This window comes from Dicentrarchus labrax, unplaced genomic scaffold (assembly GCF_905237075.1).
Source record: "Dicentrarchus labrax unplaced genomic scaffold, dlabrax2021, whole genome shotgun sequence".
Lineage (NCBI taxonomy): Eukaryota > Metazoa > Chordata > Actinopteri > Moronidae > Dicentrarchus > Dicentrarchus labrax.
The window spans coordinates 15,734,901-15,759,483 of record NW_026136707.1 but is presented as its reverse complement, the minus strand read 5'-3'; the positions used below and the strand labels follow the sequence as shown (position 1 = coordinate 15,759,483).

The following is a 24,583-nucleotide window of genomic DNA, read 5'->3' as shown; positions in this document are numbered from 1 at the left end:
AATGAGTCTGATGGTGGATTTCCTCCTGTGTGACTACACAGCGGTAGTGGTCGGTCTTGGTCACAGTGGTGAGGAGGGTAACGTAGTAACGTCCTCCTCTGTCTGAGACCTGTGGCTCCTCAGCAGGAAGGATGTTTCCAGCACTGTCCTTCCACTCTACTTTAGGTTTAGGAGAACCATGTTGAACCTCACACAGCAACAGAGCTCCGTCCTCTGTGACATTAACTATCCTGATGTATGGATCTGGAGCTCCTGTGAACACAATAGAAACAAAAGCTTGTTAAGGACAGCTATGGCACTAGAAATGGAGCCAAGACCACAACTGAATCTGACCAATTGGCCAGTTACCAAGCCGTTTTGGAAAAGATCAAACCAAAACCAAAAATTAAAATAATGATATACAACAAAAGGTACCAACAGTACGTAGGTGGAATTCATACCAACAACTGCGAGTGGCCAGGGCTGATGAGCTGCCAGCATTCTCCCTGACTTTATGTTTATTACTGTTATTATAAGTAGGAGTAGTAGTATTGGTGGAGGTAAAGATAATGTTAGCATCAGCATACAGTGTACAAGTGTTTTGTTTAACACTGTAATAATCTCCAGCCTTAGACTAAAGTACAGTGATACAAAAAACTTTTTTACCTAAATTCAAATATGAATCACAGCTCAATCTACTGAGACATGTTGTGTATTATTCAAACTTTAGAGCCAATACATTCACTCATTGTTCTGTAGTAAGAACAACAACTTAGATGCTACATCAGCTTTAAATGATCAATCAAAATGTAGTTTCATTGTGATTGTGAACAGCACTTTAATGTTCTTACACTCACATGTTAACAGGAAATACATTTGGAACCATACAGTTGAATTAACTTGATTCTAAACATACATTTACATCTTCAAAGAGTTGTACTATGATTATATGTTGTCAGGTGTTCATTTGGTCGTGTCTCTCAGATTCATGTGGTTCTGCTTTCAAACTGATGTTGAAGTTAGAAAGAAATCAAAAACAACCACACTGATGAACATACAGTAGTGGTTCAAAACTTTTATCAACATGTTGGTAAAGTTCAAATACTGCTTATATTAATACTTACTATAATACTTTTCTATGTTAAATGAAATTATTCATTGTTGCCAGTCTGACAGCTCCATGTGATAAAGTCAAACTTACAATGAAAGCTGGAGATCTTGATCATATAAAATAATATTAATATTAATGAAAGTACTCACCAACAACAAGCTCAATGTAGAAGGTTTGTCTTGGCTGAAGACGAGGAAAATCACAGGTGTATTTTTTTATTATTATTCCACTGTCAGATATCTTCGTATCTCTGATCTTTATGGAGGCGTTACCGTTCTTCAGTTGATCAGAAAAAAATAAGACTCGACCTTTGAACTGCTCATCTTGACCTGTACGACCATTATTGTAATGATCACCTGCATCATACAGGAACACCTCCTTCTGACCATCTTTCCTCCAGTCAAACAGGTTATCTACAATGTTCTCCTTGGAGCTGAGAGAACAGGGTAGAATAACATCACTGTCTTCTTCCACAACCACTCTGACCACAGCTGGACCTGAAAGATGAAACATGTTTCAGTCATTATGATTAATAAAGAGCAATCAGATTAAAACAGGAAATCAGATTAGACACAGTTTAAAGCCATGTTAGTTAGTAGTGAGATTATTTATGAATATATTTCATACTGGTGTAAAATCAGGCCCACACTGAATCTGTGCCAGCAGACAGAAACAAATAGAGAAAAAAAACAGTTTGTGAAAAAAAAACTGTGAAAACTGTTTTAAAATTAAAGTTCTCAAAAGATGTTTATTTGAGGTCATTGAGATTTAGTTATTTACTTATGTATTTATGTTTTAAAGTGGTTATTGTTGAAGAGATGAATGTATTTAAAAAAGGACTTTTTAAAAGAAATATTTTTTTTTACCAGCATAGACACCTTTATTTGACAGTTACGAGACAGGAAATCATGGGAGAGAGAGAGAGAGAGAGAGAGAGAGAGAGAGGGGATGTGACAAGCAGCAAAGGACCGGGATTCGAACCGCGGTCGGCTGCGTAAGTATACGCATTCAACTTTGATATGCCATGGTCACCCCACACTAGCTTTGTGTCCCATCTTGGCCACCCCAGTAAAAATGTCCTGGATACGCCACTGGGGGAGGGGCAAGCTTGCTCTGTTTTGTTTGGTATTTACTTTGAACGACAACAGAAGTGATGTCATGCAGGATCGCATAGTGCACCTTTAAGATCACAGTGGATAGAAGAGGAAAGGCTTAAATAATGCATTACACTTGAACTAAACCCCAGTTAGTGGACTAAAATGATTCTGAGGAGGATTATGAGAAACCAGCATAAACATCTCTCTGCTGTGAGGAGAGCCGCCTGCAGAGGGAGTGTGGGAGAGGGTTGAGTCTTGATGCAGAACTGATCAAAGAGGTTCTGATACGATCTGTGCTCATGTTCTCAGATTAAAGTGGTAAATGAACTAAAAGATATAGCTGACATTAGACCTGTTAATGTTTGTTCAGGACAACAAGAATAATGGCGTCCACAGCTCAGCTTATGATCCTGTGTGTCTGTCTGCTGTCTGCAATAATAGTTGGAGATGGAAACGGTAAGAAAGACAGATTATATCTGTATGTTGTTGTTTTTATGTTAATGTGGAGCTATGTGTCTGAAATAAAGTGAATTAAACTGAAAGTCCTCATGTATCAAACCAATGGTAGAAAACACCACATTCATAATAATTAATACATTAGGATTATCAGCACAGTGTAATCTTACAAAATCTATCAAAGTGTTTCTTATTACACTTATTTTAGGGGTTTTCTGTATTTAGTAAAATACTAAATAACCTACTGGTAGAGGAAACTGTATGAAGATAAAAAACACAATAATAATAATCATAATATTAACTTTATTTATATAAGCACATCACAAGTACTTTGACAGAAAACAGGACACTGAGAACAGAAGACAGAAATAAAGAAGAAGAAACCTCGTGGTAGAGGACAAACATAATGTAATTAAATAAATAATATAAAAATAAGAGAATAAAAGGCTTAAAAAAATAAATAAAAAGAAAATACGTATATTTCATATTTTCAATACAGGAAAATACTATATAACCAATAATGTGGCTGGGATGTGAATTACAAAATGGTGGATTGTCTCTGGTGGAGTTTGAGGGACAGAAAGTAAAACAGAGTCTATTAGACACAGTATCACTCCTGTGTTTTATTTTCCAGTGTCACTATCACACGTGTCTTTAAATCCAGTGTTTCCTTTTTCAGTGAATAAAAGGTACAGAAGAGTGAAAGCTTTTATTTTGATAGAGCCAGGTGTTGCGTTGTAAACCCTCACTGATAGAACAACAACACTGAAACAATCAGTTCAATAATTCACTGGTTTCTACACTTCATTAAGGTTCAGTGTTGCCACTAGTGCTTGGCCATATACCGGATGAACTGGTGTACTGGTTTTAATTTCCCTGTATGATATGAAATGTTCATATACCGCCATACTGATGCGTGGCTGAAACAACCACTTTAACTCTTTAATAGCAGCATTATTGTTTGTGCTGTAAGGAACTCTAAGTGGTCAGTATTGAGACTGAAGCCCTATTAACTCCTTACTAGCTTTATAACATAATAACAACCCACAACTAACTCTCTTTAACAGAGCAAAACACAATAATACAACACCTTGTGACAGTTTCTTACTTGTGCAATAAAACCTTTAAGAAATAGTATTTTATTGTTTTTATATATATATATATATATATATATATATATATACTAGCATAGCAATGTAGCTCCACTTGTATTTATTGTTTATATTTTATAATATTAACTGTGAGTGAATATAGTTTTAATAAATGGCCACAAGGGACACTTTCTATTTTTGTTTCTTTTTCTTTTGTTGAAATACATCTTTCATTATATTTGTGTTATCAGTACAGAATTGTGGTAAGATACTAAAATTGTAACAGTATCCCACTCAGTTCTACATAGGTAGATTTAGATAATTCATGAAAAAAACTTAAACTATCAAGTCAAGTCATCTTTATTGTCAAATATACTATATGCACGACAAACAGCACAGATTAAATTTCAGTCCTCTCGGACCCAACAGGCAATAAAAAATAAATGTATATAAATAAAAGACATAAAATAAACAATCAACAATTTAACAGACATAAAATAAACAACAATCAATCAACAATCAAGAATTAAGGCACTTGGGTATTCACATGGTGAAATAAAATAGGATAAATAAATAAGTATTTAAACAGGTGAGGTAGTGCGCTGTAGTGCAAAAAAACAGGTGAAAGTGGAATGTGCAGTCCCTGAGTACACACATGAACTATATGTGTAATCTGATTTTCTGTTTTAAGCTGATTTCTCTTTATTAATCATAATGACTGAAATATGTTTCATCTTTCAGGTCCAGGTGTGGTCAAAGTGGTCGTGGAAGAAGACAGTGATGTTATTCTACCCTGTTCTCTCAGCTCCAAGGAGAATATTGTAGATAACCTGTTTGACTGGAGGAAAGATGGTCAGAGGAAGAAGGAGGTTTTCTTTTATGATTCAGGAGATCATTACAAGCTCTGAATATCACTCGCAAAATCAGTCTGTAGGCTTAGTGCTTCTGCTGGGTTTGTTGTAGTTCTGAATATCTCAGGCTGTAACTCTTAAAGGAAGAGTTCAACATTTGAGAAATACCCTAACCTTACCTGTTACGTGTGGAGTTGAACCCAGGAGGTGGTTAGCTTAGCTTAGCATAAAGACTGGAAGCAGGAGGAAACTGTCTGCAGTTAATAAATACACCTTCCAGCACCAGACTGGTTTAGGGTTTAATTATTGAAGCTCCCTGGTAGCTCACCTGGTGGAGCCAGTGCCCCAGGTACCAGGTCCTTCCTGTGTGTTATCCCCTTTCTCTCTCCCCCTTTCTTGTCCATATTGAGCTGTCCTATCAAATACAGCCCAAAGATTGCTAAACTGAGCAAAACCATATTATCTAACTATTTTATGATCTTTTATAGTTTGAGAACATAAAGCTTAAAGTGAGTGATTAATTTAGATGGAGGTGAATAAAGTGTTGCTCTGTGATTCACAGCTGTGATTGGTCACAATGCTCATTGTTAACAGTAAAGTTTGAAGAGTCAAAGTGCTTCATTTGGCAGTACAGTGAGTTTCACTGAGATGTTTATTATATTCTGTTTATGGTCAGTAGTGCTGGAAGCTGAAATCATCTCAGTGTTAAAGTGATAGAGTGAATTCAGGATTAGATTGTACAGTGTGTTTGACCTCAGGATAACACTGAGGATTGAGAGTCATCTGTAAAACAAATTCATTCACGAGTTGACTTTATGTAATATATACTGTTCTTTTCTCCTTCACAGGGACAGGTTCCAACAGTTCTTCAGAGCAAAGTTACCTGTTTGATAGGTTAATGTTGTGAAGGGGTGTGTGTGGGTTTCACAGCAAAAAGGACGGGTACACTAAATCCAGTGACCTGTCAGAACAGCAGATCCCTGAATCTGTAAAGTGTGTGTAATGTAACTTGTAGCTGAACTATGTTGTGTCTTAAAGCTTTAATGCTACAACTCATAGGAAGGTTGAGAAAAGAGGATTGTAAATAGTCCAGATGAGAAAAGATGGAAACAATGAATTTCTCAGGTGTCAATGAGATTCCTCACTGAAGGAATCAGTTAAAGAGTTAAACTCTGGTTTCAGTTCATAATATTAGGTCAATATTTTATTGTCATGAGTCGTCCAGCTCAACTGCAGCTCGTAAATATTTTATTGCTTGTGTGAATATTTTTTACATCCATGTGAAATGAATTTATTTTTACAGTTTTTACTGTAAAGTTACATTGTCTTATAATATATATATATATATATATATATATATATATATATATATATATATATGTAATTATTATAATATTATAATAATTATATTATTTTTTATAATAATATTAAATAATATTAAATAATATAATTATAATATTATAAAAGATTACGGCCAAGTGTTTAAAAAAGACATAAAGGAAAATGTACCTCTTCACTGTCCTCTCCAAAACTTTCTTCTTCTTCTTCTTCTTCCTCTTCTTCCTCTTCTTCCTCTTCTTCTTCTTCTTCCTCTTCTTCTTCTTCTTCCTCTTCTTCCTCTTCCTCTTCTTCTTCTTCTTCTTCTTCTTCTTCTTCTCTTTCAGTTCGGGCCCACCTAGTGGCGCACTTCCGTTTTGTGGAGTGAATTTGCAGCGTTTCTCTCTTGGAGTTGTTTTTTGGGTTTGTGTGTTTTTGGATTTGCATCATTCCCGTGTTTGCAGCGTTTTGCCATTTGCGGCGCGTTTGCCCTTGTGGCCACCATATTTTTTGGATACTTAAAGTCTTACTAAAGACTCTTTGAACACAAACCAACTGGATTTAACATTTATTTAAATAAAACACAACAACCCAATAAAACAAGTTCTATAAAGTCATTTTATATTTATATTGTGAGTAAAAGAGTTAAAATTAGTTTATAATTTCTAAAGCTGAACAACAGCTGCTACAGAGGTCCTGGTTAGTTTAATTTGAACTACTTATACAGTTAGTTAGTTCAGTGCAGTGGTTCCCAACCTAGGGGTCTGGCCCCTCCAAAGGGTCACCAGATAAATCTGAGGAAAGCATTTACCCAGTGGGGTTTTTTGGGTAAAATATTGGATATTTAATATAATATTGAGCTCTTTGGACCTTGAACAGTAATTTAAATAAAACCATGTGAGACGTTTAGAGGTGGAGAGTCTCTGGTGCAACAGCTGAGGAATCATGGACATCAGGACAAGAATAAGGAGCCTCAGCTGCACACTGCTTTATTTTAAGAGGCAATCAGACAGAAATGTTGGGAACCACTAGTTGTTAAATAAAGGTAGTGCAGTAAAATGTACAACAGTCCCCTCTGAACCCAAGTGGAGCAGAAGTACTATACTAGTATACTTAGTTAATTTCCAGCACTAAAAGTACCTCATTACATGTAAAAGTCCTTGGATTGACTTTAGATGCACATATTAACATTAAGCAGCAATGGTATACTGAAGTTGGTTAAAGTGGAGTTAATTTTAATGAATTTATAAACTGTTTAATCTACAATAACATCATATTTAATGGGCTGATCAGGTTTTAGTTGTGATTTATCTGCAAAGTAAATAAATAGCTGTGAAATAAAATGTGTAATGTGCATTATTTCTCTCTGACATGTGGTGAAGTAGATTAATAAAGTTGCATAAAATGTAAATACACAAGCAAAGAACGAGTATCTAAAAACTGAGCTTTACACCAGACTGTGAACATCAGCTTCAAACCCCACTGCTGCTCATACTGAGGGTCGTCATCAGGTAGAGTTAAATGTGAAACATTTGTAATATATAAGTGAGAAATCATGACTGTTCTTCTGCAACTGACCTCTGACCAGTGTTTTATACAGCAGTCGTCTTTAGATGGTTTGATCTAAATACAGTTTATTCACAGTTTTTGGAAAGACTTATATTTGGATTTTACATTTGCTAAAAACACAGTTGAAGCTCAAAAGTTCTCCTTATATTAGAAACATATTCCAATGAACTTGAATTATACTGTGATTGTCTTAAACATAGAGAAACAATGTGCAACAGGAAACTACAGCTCAACACTTCTAGTTATTTTGGGACATTCTCTTCAAAATAAAAACATTTAAAGAGTTTTAAAGCTTCAAAGTGAACACATTTGGTTGAATCATCACCTGTTTAATATAATCTCAGATTAGAGCAACAACTGGAGATTCTCTTCATTAGAGATCATTCTGCAGCTGTGCCAGCAGTGACTGTACAAACTCTGTGTATCTTCTTAAATCGATCTCGGTTTGAAGTTACAGTTTTTTCCTGCAGATTTAATCTTTGAGTTCAGGCAAACATTAGGTTGATGAACACATTTTTAGTTTGCAAGTGTATACAGAAAATGATGTGAGGCAACAAGTAAGGAATACAGCATTAAAGGGAATGTTAAAGGGAACATAATCACGGTGTTACACAGGATGTAAAAACATCAGCCCACAGGCAGGTCCCAAACACTGACACTTTTCCACACACTGACAGGTCCCACCCCTTCTCTGAACCAGAAGTCCCAAAAATACAAACACTTCCTGGATTCTATATTCCTTCAAAATAAAAGCTTTAATATAGTTTAAGAGACCTTGATATTGACTGAATTTGATATTTCATAATCGCAGCAGCTAAGTGAAATCTCACATGAGTGCTGCAACTACTGAGTATTTTTTATTATATTTTAGTCTGCATATTATCTTTAAGATTCAACAATTACACATTTAGTGATTTAGAAAAATGCCCATCAAATAACGCCCAAGGTGACGTCTTTAACTTGCTTAAGTTTTCTCTGAGTGTGATTCTGAAGAACAGGCCTGCAGGAGTTTACTGGAATATAAGGTATCCATCAAAGACCCAATAATCCATCATTTTACTCATTCAGATAGATGATCACAGAGTTTGAGTTATTGATGGAGAGTCTGCATGTTGTGTCGTTCTCAAGTTGAAAATCTCAGCCAGACTCTGCCTATGTATAATTATTGTTGGTGGTAGAGTTCCCTTTGCTTTACATGTGGACACACACTGTGTCTCAAATCCAAAATGAACTCTGTAGTGTTCCTTTTAGTGTCAGAATGTGTCAATAAGACATTTTAACATTGTGTTTCTCACAATGCTGTGGTCTGAACTGGTTGTTCTTCAGCCTGCTGATGGACACTATGCTGTTTTAAAATCACACAACAATCACAAACCTATTCAGAAATCTTCTGAGCACTTTAAGGACCTGCAGTCTACACTGGGGCAACAGCTTCAAAATACATTCATAACAGTATGCTTTTATTCTGAAGTTCATTTGATGTTTGCCAGTGATGTTTAAAGCTTTGCTTCACATTTGTGTGGCTTCGTCGGCTCCGTGCTCCACTGGGACAGTTTGCGGTCCAACATTAATGTTTTTGTACTTAAAGACTTATTTAAGTATAGGACTTTATTTCCTCGTACAAGTATCGAATAATATCCGCTACCAGTTTATTTAACCTCAAATATCTCCGTTTGAACCGTAAGAAGTTTTTCTTCTTCTTCTTCTTTCTTCCTGACCTGCTAGGAGGGATGAAGATCATGATCCTGTGTCTCTGTCTGCTGTCTACAATAACACTTGGACATGGACACGGTAAGAAACAAAGTGTTAGTGTAAGTAGTGTAGCGTCTTTAATGATAGAGCAGTGCGTAAAGTGTGTGTGTGTGTGTGTGTGTGTGTGTGTGTGTGTGTGTGTGTGTGAGAGAGAGAGAGAGAGAGAGAGTGAGTGAGAGAGAGAGAGCAGCACTTGTTTAGCACGGGTTTAGGTTAAAGGCTGGGACACACAACCACCGCCTCCTACCCCGCTAGTGTCCGCTCTGTTGAAAATAAGATAGACGAGATGAGAACTATGTCTTTCACTGACTTGCACACCACTTTAGTTCAGTGGATCAAATCAGTTCATAATTATTATTTTAATTTAGTTAGTTTAATAGTCGACTTGGAAGAAAGTGAACGTTTTGACAATAAGCTCCATCAACACAACAGTATGTGGAGTTAAAGTGGACCGCCCCAATAACCTCTGAATAGTTCTACTTGTTGTTAAACTGCACTGTGAGCGGCAGCCAATAGGGGGGGTGCATTATGTCGGCAGGATCATTGAAAAGGCAACCGGGACTACATTGTGCGTCTGCCCCATTTCTGATACCGCGGAGGCAGAAACTTAACCGCTGCTCCAAAATCAACATAGAGGAAACACTGATATACTATGTTTGTTCTTTGTCTTACTAAATAATCGATAGAATTGGCAGTCAATAGGATTTTTTTATTCCTCAACAATTATATTGTAATCTGGATTTTATTAAACACAATTATCAATGATGACAAAATAAGTCAAAATGCAGTTTTCCAAATTATTATGAAAAACAGTTTCAAAACACTCAATAGTTTCTAAAGGATTGAAAACAGAAATCTGTTGTGTGTTTTGCATTAGAGGGGATCACTTTCCTCCAATCAAAACTATTTAAATCAAAAACATCTTTAAAGATGGAGTTACATATTAACATAGGAGCCCTTCTTTGATATCCCATTACCAACTCTCTCATCCATTGAACTTGTGTCCATGTACAGTTTCTGACTGTATTTCCTTTGAGGATGCCCGAACTGCCTCCCAGAGCTGCTGTTTTGAGAAACCCCCCCCCATAGAGCTTCCTTTTAAGGATGCTCCACAGGTTGAGGTCAGGAGATGATGGTGGCCACACCGTGATTCTTTCTCCCTTAATGCCCATAGCAGCCTAGGCCTCAATGGTATTTGTTGCAGCATGGGATGGTGCGTTGTCTTACATGAAAATGATTTTACTCCGGAAGGCATGGTTCTTCTTTTTATACCATGGAAGGAAAAATACCATGAGTTCATTTTGACATCTTCAGGCACTACCAACTCCAACTCACTTCCCATGATTCCAGCCCAAAACATCCTCCACCACCTCCTTGCTGACGTCGCAGCCTTGTTGGGACATGGTGGTATCCAGAACTCCATCCATCTGGACCATCCAGTGTAGCACGGCATACATCAGTGAATAAAACTGTTAGACAATTCGTCTTCATGTATTTCCACTGCAATCGTCTCCTTGTGGGCATTGTTTAATGATGACTGAAATACAGCTTCATGCACATCAGCAAGCCTCTGGAGCACCAGCAACTTCAAATACCTTTTTACTATCATCAGTGGCTTTTTCACAGCTGCTCACTTAATACAATGAATTAGCCTTACAGAAATGTTCCTTAACACGCCTTTATCTGAAGGAACCCGTCTGCGCTCTGAATCAGACACAAATCTTTTCACAGGACGATGATCTCTCTTAATATTTCGTAAAATATCCAGTGGTTGAAAGATACGGCACTATTTCATGCTTTTCATCTGCAGAAAGATATTTTCCCCCTATATTGCATGAAACCTGTGACTTGCTTAATAATGTGGAACAACATCCTTAAGTAGTTTCCCATTAATTAGGCTCACCTAGCAAACTAATAAAGACAAACCTGTCTGAGATTGATGTCAAAACTTTCATTGAAAAACAAAAAATCTAATGTTTTTTTTAATTCAAATCATATCTGCATAATAATTTGGAACACAGTGTTTTCAATGTTTCAGAATAATTGAGGTGATGTAAAGGTTTAATCTGATTGAAATATGTTTCATCTTTCAGGTCCAGCTGTGGTCAGAGTGGAAGAAGGCAGTGATGTTATTCTACCCTGTTCTCTCAGCTCCAAGGAGAACATTGTAGATAAACTGTTTGACTGGAGGAAAGATGGTCAGAAGAAGAAGGAGGAGGTGTTCTTGTATGATGGAGGCGATCATTACAATAATGGTCGTCCAGGTCAAGATGAGCAGTTCAAAGGTCGAGTCTCACATTTTAAAGATCAACTGAAGAACGGTAACGCCTCCATAAAGATCAATAATACGAAGATATCTGACAGTGGAAACTACACCTGTGATTTTCCTCATCTTGAACCAAGACAAACCTTCTACATTGAGCTTGTTGTTGGTGAGTACTTTCAATAAACAGTTTAACATTAATCTTATTTTATATTATGTGTGACCCAGCTGTTCTTCTTTGTCCTTTCAACCACTGACAGCGAGTGACTCCTTGAAGATAGCACGTAATCACATCGAGCTGTCAGACTGACAATAATCAATTATTTAATCTTACAATCTGCAGAATCTGCACTTTGCTATTGTACGATTAATTAGTGTAGTGCCCCCCTGTAACTCCTGTAGCTTCTGGCTGCAATGCTCTTACCTAACACATGTTTCTCCTCTTCCTCCTTCTTCTCCACTAAAGTAATATCTTCTATGTCTGAACATCTCTGAGGAGCTGTCTCTGTCTCTGCTTACTTCTCTGCCTCCAATCTCAACTCAGGTGACAAACAGTCACTGCTGCTCCTGCATGCTCTGCTCGCTCAGCTTTCTAAACTAAAGTAAGGTTTATAATCAGTGTTACATATTGAATGCATTAATGGATAAAACTGTTGCATGTTTGCTAACTTGGGGTCTTCTTCTTCTCTGTTTGTGCATGAAGCAATACACCGGTAAGTCACCTGTAGGTGTGTGTGTGTGTGTGTGTGTGTGTGTGTGTGTGTGTGTGTGTGTGTGTGTGTGTGTGTGTGTGTGTGTGATAGTAAAACAGCTCCATAGCACTTACTGTTTCCACCTGCTTCCAGTCTTTATGCTAAGCTAACCTGACCTCTGCTGGTTGTAGCTTCATGTTTACTGCACAGACATGAGAGTGGGATAGAGTGCTGATGTATTATTTCATCTGAACATGGATCTCCCTCATTAAATATGTGGCCTTTGCTGTGTGAATGAGTGACTCTGATTGTGTTTTACTCCATTAGTTCATAATGTCACTCATGAAAACATTAAAGTCTTTATGTCATCAGGAGAAATTCTTCCAAATATTAAGAGTTGCTAGTTCTCTAAAGAAATTACAGGTTGGTGTGATGAATTTATTGCATGCAGCATAGAGAGAATACCTCAACATGAATGTACCTACTCCCTACTTCCAGAATGATCCATCTTATATACCATCCAGTACCTCCAAGATCACCTGGTTACTTCCTAACCATACCCATTGTAAACCACATCCCAAAGCCTTAGACCTTCAGCAACACAATGGTCCTTTGATATAACTTTGATTTATTAACAGATTCTCAGCATACTTCCCCCTACCATAAAGATCACTGACCCCCAAACCAAACTGAATACATTTATTGTCACATCTAAAACATTCATCTCCCACATTTGTCTTTCAGATCCTGTCCTTAAAGAGCGATCAGGAGAAATCCCAGGTGAGGACTGATCTCTGTATCTGTACTGTGTGCTACAACTCTCTAGGCCTCAGTATCATTCAGAACGTTGGGACACAATATTTGAAGCAGTGTTAGCTTCTTCTAAAGATGTGGTAATTAATGACCAGTGAGGACTTTGTGAAGCTTCCCTACAGAGACACATGGTACTGATGATGTTACTGAGCTCTACGTGTGCAGTGTTTATTGGCTGCTGGGAAACAGAAACACTTCAACTGATCACTTGAAGCTGATGCAGCGTCTGAGCTTAAGATGTTGTTGTGTTGGCGCTAACTACAGAACAGTGTATTTAAAGTTGTGAATAATTCACATCCTGTGGGAGACAGAGTTGTAGCACACACATTGCAGATGTAGAAATCAGTGACATCATCAGTCAGGACTCGCCACTGATTTCTCCTGATCACTCTTTAAGGTCGGACTCTGTGGGTTCCCATCTAAAAGGCTCTTCAGCCTTTTCTCATAAAAGTCCTTACTGTCATTTAAAAATAGAATTCAAGCTCATAGAAGATTTTCTTTTAATTACAAGAACCTTTTCTATGGTTATATTATATATCTGTTTATGTTTCATTACTTTAATGTTGGACTGCAGCTAATGATTCCATTATTGATCAATCTGAAACAGTGAAAGTGCCCTCATAATGTCTCTGTGTTCCCTCTCTTAAACACAATGTATTCCACATCCACAGTCAGGGAACACATGAACACAACAACAACAACAATATTTCTTTACATTGTGTTCACAGGAGCAGCTCTAAAGCCGTACACCAGGACACTTACTGCCACAGAGGACGGAGCTCTGCTGCAGTGTGTTGTTGAAGGTGCTTCTCCTAAACCTAAAGTAGAGTGGAAGGACAGAGCTGGAAACATCCTTCCTGCTGAGGAGCCACAGGTCTCAGACAGAGGAGGAAGCTACGATGTTACCCTCCTCACCACTGTGACCAAGACCGACCACTACCGCTGTGTAGTCACACAGGAGGAAATCCACCATCAGACTCATTCTGAGACCTACGTGTTCATCTATGGTGAGATTTCTTTCAAATCATTTTCATTGTTCATGAGTTTATTAGTTTTTAGATATTTTTAGACCCCTTTAATTGCTGTTGTGTGTAGTCTATGAGCAGTGTGCTGTACATGATCTGCAGTTACAGTTTGAGTGTTACATTAACTTTTTGTGATGTGTTTCAGAGAAACTGCGTGAGGAATCATCCAGCAAAGAGCTCATTGGATGGTTGGGTGGATTTTTTAGTGGATGGGTTTCAGGAGTTTTAACTCTTGCTGCAGTTCTGGTTTTGCTTGTGGCTACAAAGTGCATCATAATACGTCGTATTAAAGGTAAGTTTATATAATGTATCAACAGATCCATAATGTGCAGACATCAACATAACAGATCCACTGAGACTATCAGGTCCAGAGACTTTGACAGTTTGTGTTTGTCTTCTCAGATATGAACCATTCTGTTGGTATTTACATGAGGCCTCTGGTTCTAATACTGACTGATTCATTAAACATAAAGAAAACACAGTCATTAATCTATGATCATAACTATTGATTAAGCTCTGAATATCACTCACACTCAGTCTGTAGGCTTAGTGCCTCTGCTGGGTTTGTTGTAGTCCTGAATATCTCAGGCTGTAACTCTTAAAGGAAGAGTTCATCATTTGAGAAATACCCTAACCTTACCTGTTAAGTATGGAGTTGAACCCAGGAGGTGGTTAGCATAGCTTAGCATGAAGACTGGAAGCAGGAGGAAACTGTGTCATGAACCTGCTCACAGTTCATCCAATCCAACTTTATTTGTTAAGTACTTTAAAACAACCAAAGTTGACCAAAGTGCTGTACAGGAGAATGAATAAGACATCATAAATAAAAGACATAACAGCTCACATGAGGAGCAAAATTACATATAAAATACAACAATAAATTAAAAGACATAAAACATGAGTAAAAATAATAGCCACGCAATAAAAAGCAATCAAAATAAGAAATTAAATCAAGTAAATAAAGTCAACATCTTACTCGGTGTCAAAGGCCACAGAGAAGAGATGGTTTTAAGACGGGATTTAAAAACAGACAGAGAAGAGGCCTGTTTAACGTTCAGAGGCAGATCATTCCATAATTTAAGAGCCGACACAGCAAAGACACAGTCCCCTCTGAACTTCCGCTTAGTTTTAGGCACACTCAGGAGCAGCTGATCAAAGAAGGGAGACCACACAGACAATGTCAGTGTTTAAGGCCAAAATAAATTGAATTTAACAATATTCATACTAAACAAAGTATAAAAGATAAATGTACATCAGTGTTGTCTGTAGTGTAATGAGTGTGTGTGATGGTATGGGTAAAGTGTTGTGTGAGGAAAAAGGTAAAGGATTAATCAAACCAAGGACCTGCTGGCTGGAAGGAGAGAGAAAGACAATAAACTGATCAACCTCTTATAAAGCCTAGGAATCAGGATGAACCAGGTGTAGCCCATCTAATGGCCACAGTCCTGCCACTCTGTCTCCTGTGAAGAACACAAGATAAAAATACACAGACCAACCAGAGGGGGGAGGGGTCATCACAACTGTCTGAAGTTAACAAATAAAAAACATTTTTTTATTTAAAACAAAAATAGAAAAGGCACCGGGTCAATTGGAAAATGTAAGAATCACTTTCAGTCTACAACGACTAATGAAAATGTTACTCACTTCCTTATTTTCTTTTCTTCAAAACCACAGAGAGACAGAGAGAGACTGACAGACAGCTACAGAACGGTGAGTACAGACAGAGAGAGGCAGTTGTATCAGGACCAAAGTTACATATTCTAATTTATTTTATCAGGAATTGGGGAAGAAGATAATCTGAGGATGAGGACAGGATGTTATCTGATGTTTATTTAGTTCTTGCAGTGAATATATTTAATGTAGAGTTTGTGGTTCAACATCAGCTTCAAGGTGAAGCTGGGTTCATATTTGTGCTTGTTTTATGTCGTCTGGTTTGTGACCAAAATACTGTATTTCCAGATGGTAGAACTTGTTTTATTTCTGCTTAAAGTTTATTCTGCTCTGAGGATTTCTCTCCGTTCATCAGCTGCTTTATCTGTTCTTACCAGAGGTTGGACTCCTAAACTACCAAGTGATCATTCTGATTGACAGCTCAGTGCTTCAAGTACTTCTTGCTTATTTATATGGCTGACATTAGTGGATTAAGTGATATTTGATATAACATTAAACCAGCAGCCATATTTATAATGAATGAATTTATTCATTTATTGATTTAAAAAGACCAAAGATTGCTAAACTGAGCAAAACCATATTATTGAACTATTTTATGATCTTTTATAGTTTGAGAACATAAAGCTTAAAGTGACTGATTAATTTAGATGGAGGTGAATAAAGTGTCGCTCTGTGATTCACAGCTGTGATTGGTCACAATGCTCATTGTTAACAGTAAAGTTTGAAGAGTCAAAGTGCTTCATTTGGCAGTACAGTGAGTTTCACTGAGATGTTTATTATAGAATTATTATAGAATCACTTTAACAATGATGAAAATGTTTTTAAAAAATAATAAAGTTTTTTATTTTCATGTAATTCTTTTGTCAAAACCACAGAGAGCCACAGCGGAGAGAGACTGAGGAGGATGGATACGAGTTTGAGGCTAAGCGGTGAGTAAAGATTGGCGGTTGCATCAGGGCCAATATAGGAATTAAAGAATGATTTATTTCTTTATATTGAAGGTTTAGGATGTTCAGTGTGTTTGGTGGTCGACCTCAGGGTAACATTGAACATTAGCTCTTTTTAAAGAGATCCAACAATACTGCAGTGAAGAAGACCCATCGCAGGTTTTGCTGTTTTACTCTGAAACAAAAGAGTCATAGCGTGTAACACAGCAGCGTCTGCGTCCATCGGCTCCCCCATTTTAAACAGACATCAGTTCAGCTCATTTCTACGTCCACTACCGGATTAACAGCAGAACAACAATGCCCCCTCTTTAGTGTTTTCTACAGAACGGTGAGGTGGAATAACAGAAACATTCTCACCTTGAACACACCGTATAAAAGAGACTGCTGAGAGTCATCTGTAAACTAATAATCTCATCTGTAAACTAATAATCTCATCTGTAAACTAATAATCTCATCTGTAAACTAATAATCTCACCATCTGCAGACTAATAATCTCATCTGTAAACTAATAATCTCATCTACAAACTAATAATCTCATCTGTAAACTAATAATCTCATCATCTGTAAACTAATAATCTCATCTGTAAACTAATAATCTCACCATCTGCAGACTAATAATCTCATCTGTAAACTAATAATCTCACCATCTGTAAACTAATAATCTCACCATCTGTAAACTAATAATCTCACCATCTGTAAACTAATAATCTCATCTGTAAACTAATAATCTCATCTGTAAACTAATAATCTCATCATCTGTAAACTAATAATCTCATCATCTGTAAACTAATAATCTCTGAACAATGATACAAACATTTAAATCTTTTAGGGAGGCAGCATCTGTCCCAACATCAGAGAACTAAATTATGTTTTCAACATTATCTAAAAATAAAAAGAAAAGAAAAGGCACCAGGTCAATTTGAAATTGTAAAAATCACTTACAGGTGAACAAGTATTTATGAAAATGTTAAAAACAAATGACCGTTATTTTTTTCCATATAATTTTTTTGTCACAGAGCTCCAGCAGAGAGAGAATGAAGAGCCCGTGAAGCTACAGAACGGTGAGTACAGACAGAGAGAGGCAGTTGTATCAGGGCCAAAGTTACATATTTTAATTTATTTTATCAGGAATTGGGGAAGAAGATAATCTGAGGATGAGGACAGGATGTTATTTGATGTTTATTTAGTTCTTGCAGTGAGTGAATATATTTAATGTAGAGTTTGTGGTTCAACATCAGCTTCAAGGTGAAGCTGGGTTCATATTTGTGCTTGTTTTATGTCGTCTGGTTTGTGACCAAAATACTGTATTTCCAGATGGTAGAACTTGTTTTATTTCTGTTTAAAGTTTATTCTGCTCTGAGGATTTCTCTCCGTTCATCAGCTGCTTTATCTGTTCTAAGCACTGAGTGAGGTGATGGAGTCCACACCCAATCTGTCTGTGAGGGACAACAAAATCTTTTCTGTGTAAAATGAAAGTTGACTTTATGTAATATATACTGTTCTTTTGTTCTCTGCAGGTTCTCCTCTGCTGGGACAAGATCGAGTTTTTGGATCCTGTCCTTCTAACGGTTACAGTACAGGCTACAGTTCTTCTAACGGTTCTTCAGAGTAAAAGAAGTTAGCTGTTTGATCCTCTGGTGGCTGCTGTCAGAACAACAGATCCCTGAATCTACACTGCTCAAAATAATGAAGGGAACACTTAAATCACACATCAGATCCGATAAACGAAATATTCAAGTTCACAATCTTTACTGTACTGAACAAAATAATGTAACAGCGTTCAATAGAAACCAAAACCACCAACCGATGAGGTCTGGATTCAAAATCACACTGAAAATCAAAGTAAAAAATTTAAATCACTGGCTGATCCAAATCTGGCATAAATTTCATCACAGCAACTCATAATGGGACTCAGTAGTGTGTGTGGCCCCCACGTGCCTGTATGCACTCCTGACAACATCTGGGCATGCTCCTGGAGGGGGGGTACTCCTCACAGACCTGGATCAGGGCAGGTACCGCCTCATGCTACCAGTAGTGACAGGGACACTCACAAAATGCAAAACTAGAGAAGAATCAGTCAGGAAGGATAAGGAGAGAGCTATTGTCTGTGGTCACCTGTAAGACTCATTCCTTTCTGGGGTTGTCTTGCTGTTGCCTCTTTCGTTGTCACTTTTATTTGCACCAAAACAGGTCAAATGGATTCACAATCACTTATCCTTCCTAACTGGATAGATTGATATCCCTGAAGTTGTTATACTGTGAAGTGTTCCCTTAATTCTTATGAGCAGTGTACAATGTGTGTGTAATGTAACTTGTAGCTGAACTATGTTGTGTCTTAAAGCTTTAATGCTACAACTCATAGGAAGGTTGAGAAAAGAGGATTGTAAATAGTCCAGATGAGAAGAGATGGAAACAAATGAATTTCTCAGGTGTCAGTATTCGATATATTCCTCACTGAAGGAATCAGTTAAAGAGTTAAACTCTGGTTTCAGTTCATAATATTAGGTCAATATTTTATTGTGATGAGTTGTCCAGCTCAACTGCAGCTCGTAAATATTTTATTGATTGTGTGAATATTTTTAACATCCATGTGAAATGAATTTATTTTCACTGTTTATAAGAGTTGACATTGTCTTATACTATTTTCATCATGGTGCAGAGCAAGAATCTTCTATACTCAATGATTGATCATTAAATCTCATTAATGCTGTAATAATGTACAGTGAAGATGAGACAGTATATTTTATATTTTATTATGAGCTAGAGTTTTCCTTGTATGTGCCTTGTTGTGTTGTTCACTGTAATGTGTGTTTAATATTTAGGTCTGTTAATTTGCACTGGAAGTTTCCTTGTTGATGAGATATTCTTCCAATCAGTGAGTTAATGTTGTTAAGTTGTCTTTTCTTCCTCATGTGGTTCTTTGTTATTGGAGCAGCTAGTTAGCTGGTGACGTAGCGACAGCACACTGCTACAAACTCTACATCTGTCTACCATCACTTCCTGTTGCTACTGTGGACATTAAAGTGTCCTAAATAATAATGAGACATTACAATCATCATGTTTAAACTTTTGTCTCCAATCGTTTGAATAAAACAAACTTTCCTGATGGATGACTGGATGCTTTTATTTTGAAGGAAATCAGAGTGATTATTGATCTGCTGCAGCAGCTGTTTTTGATACTTGAAGTCTTACTAAAGACTCTTTGAACACAAACCAACTGGATTTAACATTTACACTTTATTTAATAACCTGAATTAAGTAGATATTTGTGTGGACTGTGGTTGAGAATCACTTCCTTTGGTACTCGGATACTTTCAGAGCCGGTCCTAACCTTCCTGGGGCCCTCAGCCAAAGTCCTCAAAATGTCTGCATTCAAACTGGAACAGTGAATACTATTTATACTGGGGGTTGACTGAATACTTGGTTATTATTTACTGAGAGATCTGCATCCATATTGCTCAGGATGTCCAGCTAATCAACATTTAGATTCAATATTTAATCAATAGTCAATGTATCGCTTAAAACGATGTGTTCCTGATTAACATCATGTCCATATTAACAACAGACACATCCTCCTCCTCCTCCTCTTCCTCTGCACTGTGGATTAATGTGGACATTAAAAGACACATTATTGTTCCAGCAGTCTGTTTGTATATATGTGGAGGGAAAGAACTGAAGTATCAGTCGTTGTGAGACGAGAGTTACAAGAAGGGAGAAGAGTGTTTTATTATGAAAGTAGAACTTATTAACTGACTCATTAATCATTTACAACCATTGAAAAACAGATTCATAGACAATATAATCTATTGTAAAACTGGAGACGCTCTGAAAGCTGCAGTGGCATCAAACACTTTTAAACAGCGCGACTTCAGGTGGTAAATGGCACAATAACTGTGTGCCGATGTCCTTTCAGGTCCAAAACCTCCACCCACAACCCAAACTGTGGGATCACCTCTCTTCTGTTCATCCAGCAGCAGCAGTGTTGACGGATTGACCACCAGAACAAACCGCTGCGGACACAATCCACGAGAGGACTCTGCTGCTGATTGTTGGACAGGTTCAGAACAGTAAAAACAGCTGATGTCAAAGCGTCCAACACGTCTCATATTGGTACAATTAATGTCATTTACAGCATTAACGTCCATTTGTGGCCTCAGTGGCTGCTAAATACTGGCTGCTAACCCGTAAAGACGACACCCAGGAAGGGTCAAAGGTCGAGTGTTCAGTGACGAGGTAATCACGCTGTGAAATAGAAACATTTGATTATTACAAAATATAATGTTCCCACCTGTTTGAAACCTTGTAGCAGCTGATAATAATGTCCCATATTAAACATGAATTTAAACTGTACTGGATCACCTTTACACTTTACTCCTTCAGGGAGGAAACACTGAATAATGATATTTAATAATAATGGAACAAGGTTACTATTGAAGACATCAGTGGATAATGTTACCACCACAGTTAGAGTAGCAACGATTGCATAACGTAATATCATTTATTACGATCTTATTCCCCGACATCATCAGCTGCTACAAACCTCCAACCAGAGCTGAACCCTCCAGAGAGCTCTGCAACCCTGGAGACCTGGACCTCCATCCACAGGCGTCTGCGTGGTGCTGCCACTTTACCAAACCATGAAGGATCACAATAATTTGAACTACTTATACTATGTGACCATGTGAGACGTTTAGAGGTGGAGAGTCTCTGGTGCAACAGCTGATGAATCATGGACATCAGGACAAGAATAAGGAGCCTCAGCTGCACACTGCTTTATTTTAAGAGGCAATCAGACAGAAATGTTGGGAACCACTAGTTGTTAAATAAAGGTAGTGCAGTAAAATGTACAACAGTTCTCTCTGACATGTGGTGAAGTAGATTAATAAAGTTGCATAAAATGTAAATACACAAGCCAAGAACTAGTATCTAAAAACTGAGCTTTACACCAGACTGTGAACGTCAGCTTCAAACCCCACTGCTGCTCATACTGAGGGTCGTCATCAGGTAGAGTTAAATGTGAAACATTTGTAATATATAAGTCAGAAATCATGACTGTTCTTTTCTTCTGCAACTGACCTCTGACCAGTTTATACAGCAGTCGTCTTTAGAAGCTTTGATCTAAATACAGTTTATTCACAGTTTTTGGAAAGACTTTTATATTTGGATTTTACATTTGCTAAAAACACAGTTGAAGCTCAAAAGTTCTCCTTATATTAGAAACATAACATATATATATAAAAATACATATCAGATCGTGAGCCCAGAGATTCTTATGCTACTCGCTAGGGATGGGTGATACCACACTTTCAGGATTCGATACAATCGATACCGATACGGTTCATTTCTTATATGGCAATATTTTTTCCAGTCAAAATATTATCACACTTAAGGGAAATCACATGACAAATACTGGTCATTTATACCAAATGTATTATGTGCAATACATAAAACAAAAAGTAAAATAACATAAATATGAATGAAATAAATTAAATATGAACAGAAACATGCACATTTGCACTTTCCTCACTTATTTCTCAAAACAAAAAGAGCCATCTAGGTATATTACTGTAACAGTCAGATGTAATAGATAGATAGATAGATAGATAGATAGATAGATAGATAGATAGATAGATAGATAGATAGAGGAGGTCAATTTAGAAGAACTAATAGAATAAAGTAGAATAAATAGCTAAATAACGAGCATGGGGCTAGTGTCCTAAGGTGCATGGTCAAATCCAGTGCTTGCAAGGCCTAAGTGTACCTAAGTAGTGTCAGTCAGTCAGTGGTCACATAATGCAGGGTGCACTGCGTCAGGTGGTATATTTAACTGAAGGGCAGACATATTGGAGTTTAGAGTTTTCCTCCCCTGGGTGGAGTTGAAGAGCCTGATGGCGTGGGGGAGGAACGATCTCCTCAGTCTTTCAGTGGAGCAGGAAGCTGAAGCTGCTCCTCTGCCTGTAGATGGCGCTGTGCAGGGATGCAGTGGATTGTCCATGATTGACAGGAGCCTGTTCAGCGCCCGTCGCTCTGCCACAGATGTCAGTCTGTCCAGCTCTGTGCCAAACACAGAGCCCGCCTTCCTCCCCAGTTTGTCCAGACGGGAGGCATTCTTCTTCTTAATGCTACCTCCCCAGCACACTACTGCATAGAAGAGGGCGCTCGCCACAACAGTCTGATAGAACATCTGCAGCAGTTCTTTGCAGATGTTGAAGGACGCCAGCCTTCTGAGGAAGTATAATCGGCTCTGACCTCTTCTGCACAGGGTGTCTGTGTTGGCAGTCCAGTCCAGCCTATCATCCAGGTGTACTCCCAGGTATCTGTATGTCTGTACCAACTCCACACAGTCATCGTTGATGGTCACAGGTTCCGGGTGGGCCCTGGGCCTTCTGAGGTCCACCAACATCTCCTTGGTCTTGGTGGTGTTGAGGCGCAGGTGGTTGGAGTCACACCATGTGACAAAGTCCTGAATGAGTTTCCTGTACTCCTCCTCCTGGTCACTCCTGATACAGCCCACAATAGCCGTGTCGTCTGCGAAATTTTGAAGTCATTTAGCTCACCAGGGTGTGGTCTCTTTGGGATTGGGATGATGCAGGATGTCTTCCACTGTCTAGGGACCCTCCCCTGTTCCAAACTCAGGTTAAAGATGTGCTGTAGGGGGAGTCCCAGCTCCAACGCACAGGCCTTCAGAAGTCGAGGGGATATTCCATCTGGACCTGCTGCTTTGCTGGGACGAAGCCTCATTAGCTCTCCACACACCTGGGCTGCTGTAATAGTGGGTGGGACAACCAGCTCCTCTGTGGCTCCTGAGGGGAGCGAGAGAGAGACAGCAGCAGAAGGGGGTATGGTGACCTGAGGTGTTAACGGGATGGGGTGGTCGAACCTGCTGAAGAATTGGTTCATCAGGTTTGCTCTTTCTGTATCCCCCTCAATGTGGGCCCCCCGCTTTGAGCTGCAGCCGGTGATGATCTTCATCCCATCCCAAACCTCCTTCATGCTGTTGTTCTGCAGTTTCTGCTCCAGCTTCCTTCTGTACTGCTCCTTAACTTCCCTGAGCTGGACTCTAAGTTCCCTCTGTACGCGTCTAAGCTCCTGCTGATCTCCGTCTTTAAAGGCCCTCTTCCTCTGGTTAAGAAGGCCCTTGACATGACTTGTAATCCAGGGCTTGTTGTTGGCATAGCAGCGCACAGTTCTTACAATACAACAACATCCATACAGAAGTTGATGTAGTCAGTAGTACAGTCAACAGCCTCCTCGATGTCCTCACAGTGCGAACCCTGCAGTACATCCCAGTCCGTACTACCAAAGCAGTCTCTTAGAGCCTGCTCTGCCTCAAAAGACCACTTCCTGAATGAGCGCATTGTTGTGGGTTGTCTCCTCACTCTTGGTTGATAGTGAGGCTGAAGCAGAATCAGGTTGTGATCAGCTTTCCCCAGTTCAGGCAGAGGCGTGGCACTGTATGCGTCCTTAACGTTTGCATACAGTAGGTCAATAGTCCTATTTCCCCTGGTGAAACAATCCACTACTGGAAGAAAGCAGGTAGTGTTGTGTCCAGAGTCACGTGATTAAAGTGCCCAGAGATTAACACCAGAGCCTCGGGGTGCTGTGTTTGTAGTCCTGCTACAGCGGAGTGGATGACGTCACACGCGACTACCGCGTCAGCAGGTGGTGGGATGTAAACAATAACAACAATGGCGTGTCCAAACTCTCTGGGCAAGTTGAAGGGTCGCAACCCTACGGCAAGCAGCTCAACGTCCCTGTTGCAGATGGAAATCTTGATGTTGACATGTCCAAGGTTACACCACCTTGTGTTCACGTATACAGTCCGCCTCCTTTCCGCTTCCCACAGGCTTCAGTGTCTCTGTCCGACCTCACTGTGCTGAAGCCGGGCAGCTCAACGTTAACGTCCAGGATGATAGCCACGTTTCAGTGAAGCACAGCAAACTGCTCTC

General features: G+C 38.6%; 1 protein-coding gene and 1 long non-coding RNA gene across 11 annotated transcripts in view; one reads left to right on the top strand and one right to left on the bottom strand.

Annotated features, from left to right (window-relative positions):
• LOC127367410 (butyrophilin subfamily 2 member A1-like) overlaps window positions 1–24,583 on the top strand; it is a 45,859-nt gene that overhangs the window by 10,310 nt on the left and 10,966 nt on the right. For 3 of the 9 annotated variants that reach the window (XM_051407210.1, XM_051407212.1, XM_051407209.1), the window contains 4 exons: window positions 12,923–12,958; window positions 13,720–13,998; window positions 14,162–14,308; window positions 15,691–15,726. In XM_051407210.1, the coding sequence (XP_051263170.1) occupies window positions 12,923–12,958; window positions 13,720–13,998; window positions 14,162–14,308; window positions 15,691–15,726 (498 nt within the window). Of the gene's footprint in view, window positions 1–12,922; window positions 12,959–13,719; window positions 13,999–14,161; window positions 14,309–15,690; window positions 15,727–16,562; window positions 16,617–17,650; window positions 17,696–18,151; window positions 19,741–24,583 lie in introns of those variants that run through there. The other 6 variants (XM_051407216.1, XM_051407213.1, XM_051407215.1 and 3 more) reach the window with 5 other exon arrangements.
• LOC127367418 (uncharacterized) overlaps window positions 16,953–24,583 on the bottom strand; it is a 16,820-nt gene continuing 9,189 nt past the window's right edge. The window contains exons 2-3 of one of the 2 annotated variants that reach the window (XR_007885472.1): window positions 17,302–17,430; window positions 16,953–17,089 (exon numbers count right to left, since the gene is read on the bottom strand). This is a non-coding gene — a long non-coding RNA (uncharacterized LOC127367418). The remainder of the gene's footprint in view (window positions 17,090–17,301; window positions 17,431–24,583) is intronic. The other variant, XR_007885471.1, reaches the window with a different exon arrangement.